This window comes from Chelonoidis abingdonii, chromosome 3 (genome assembly GCF_003597395.2).
Source record: "Chelonoidis abingdonii isolate Lonesome George chromosome 3, CheloAbing_2.0, whole genome shotgun sequence".
NCBI lineage: Eukaryota > Metazoa > Chordata > Testudines > Testudinidae > Chelonoidis > Chelonoidis abingdonii.
The window spans coordinates 1464218-1466387 of NC_133771.1; the positions used below are offsets into that span (position 1 = coordinate 1464218).

The following is a 2170-nucleotide window of genomic DNA, read 5'->3' on the forward strand; positions in this document are numbered from 1 at the left end:
GCCGCCCAGGTGGTGCAGCTGGCGCGTCACCCCCTCCAGCCGCTCCTCGCTCTCGGCCGCGCGCTCCGTGGCCTCGGCCTGCACCTTGTTGATCTCGGCGATGATGCGGTCCTTGGTGGAGCCCAGCTCGTGGAGGTCGGTCTGGTGCTTGTCCACAGTGCTCTGCAGCCCGCGCAGCGTGTCGTTCAGGGAGCTGAAGCTCAGGATCACCTCGGAGAGCTCGCCCTGCAGGGACTTCAGGTCTACGGCCGACGTGCCCCCGAAGACACTGAAGCCGTCCAGGGGCCTGTGGGCCTCCACGGGCTCCCGGCCCTGCTCTGGCTTCCTGGGCAGCAGCAGGCAAGAGCAGGCAGCCACCTCCCCGCGCAGCTGGCCCACCTCGTCCTGCAGGGCGGCACAGGCCTGGCTGCAGCCGCGCTGCTCAGCCCGCACCACGCCGCTCAGCCCCCGCAGGTCGGCCTCCAGCTGGCCCAGCCGTGCCCCCGTGCGGTTGAAGAAGAGCGTCAGGTCCTTGGCGGTAGAGTCGGCGGCGCTGCCCCCCATGCCCAGCAGCTGGGTCTCCAGCTTGCCGATCTCAGCTGCCAGGCGCTCTAGTGACTCCCCATTCACCCCCACCAGCTCCCACAGCTTCTTCCCCTCGGCCTGCAGGGCCCGCACGGAGCCGGCCAGGCTGGCCTCGGAGCTGCTGAGCTGGTGCAGGTTGGAGCCCAGGGTGCGCAGCTGCCCTTCGTTATCCTGCACCCGTCGCTCCAGGTCACCCAGGATGTTGCTGATCTGTGAGTCCTGGCTGCCCAGAGAGGGGGCGTGGGGCGTGGGGCAGGGCTGCCTGCACCCCACACCCTGGCCCTGCAGCTCCGTCATCACAGCCACACTCTGAGCCACTCTGTCCTTCAGCATCTCCACATCCTGGCTCAGGTTGGCCAGGGCCTGGTGAACGCGGCCCTGGAAGCCGCTCAGCTGGCCGGCCACATTGGCGAGCTCCCCCTCGGCCCTGCTGAGCCGCCTGCTCAGCTCCCCCGCCAGGTGGCTGTGCAGGTGGGGCTGCCGCTGGGCGTAGTGCTGCTCCAGGCTGCGCTGGGTGGAGTTCAGGCGCCTCTCCATCTCCACCAGCCGGCCCTCCAGCACCTGCCCACCCTGCCCCGCCCCCGCCGGCGCCAGACTAGCCAGCTCGTGGTCCAGGCGCTCGTTGAGCATGGTGAAGGAGCCAGAGACGCCGCCCAGCCTCCGCTCCAGCTCTCCCACCTTGCCGCGCAGCTCGTCCAGCTGGGAGCAGCAGTCCTTGGGCAGGCGCCCCGCCAGGGCGCTGACGTGCCGCTGGATGCTCTCCACCGCCTCCCGGTTCCGCTGGTCCACAGAGCTGATCAGTTTCTCCAGGCCCCGCATGCGCTCGCGGTCCTCGGCCTGCTGCCGCCGCAGACCCTCGCTGCCCGCCAGGCAGGTAGCACAGGACTCCTGCACCCGCCGCTCCACCTCCTGCAGGAGCAGTGCCCCTCCCTGTGGGGTCCCCGGCCCCTGCCCGTTGCTGAGGTTGGTCAGCTCGGCGTCATGGCTGGAGATCCGGTTGTCCAGGTGCTGCAGATGCCTCTGGATCTTGTTGAGGGTCTCCTTCATCTCGGGCTGGGCAGCTGCGTCGGCCGGCTGCTTCCCACTGAGCGAGAGCTCCACCGCCCTGCTCCCCTCCTCAAGCACCTTCTCCGTGGTGGCCTGCAGGTCCTGCAGCTGCTTGCTCAGGGTCTGCACCTTCTCCTCCAGCTGCTTCACCTTCTCTGCATCTCCCCGGCCTGCAGAGCAGAGCACTGAGCCAGGCTTCCACAGACCCCCTCACACCCCCAGCCTGCAGCACAGAGCACTGAGCCAGGCTCCCCCCAGCCACCCCCACACTCCCAGCCTGCAGAGCAGAGCACTGAGCCGGGCTCCCCCCAGACCCCCTCACACCCTTCGCCTGCAGAGCAGAGCGCTGAGCCGGGCTCCCCCAGACCCCCTCGCACCCCCAGCCTGCAGAGCAGAGCACTGAGCCAGGCTCCCCCCAAACCCCCCCACACCCCTGGCCTGCAGAGCAGAGCGCTGAGCCGGGCTTCCCCCAGCCCCCCCACACACCCCCAGCCTGCAGAGCAGAGTGCTGAGCCGGGCTCCCCCAGACCCCCTCACACCCCCAGCCTGCAGAGCAGAG

The 2170-nt window shown here is 69.9% G+C and overlaps 1 protein-coding gene across 1 annotated transcript in view; it reads right to left on the minus strand.

Moving 5' to 3' along the window:
• EMILIN1 (elastin microfibril interfacer 1) overlaps positions 1-1611 on the minus strand; it is a 13197-nt gene extending 11586 nt beyond the window's left edge. The window contains 1 exon segment of the mRNA XM_075063538.1: positions 6-1611. Coding sequence (XP_074919639.1) covers positions 6-1611 — 1606 coding nt within the window.
• Positions 1612-2170: the final 559 nt, after the last annotated feature.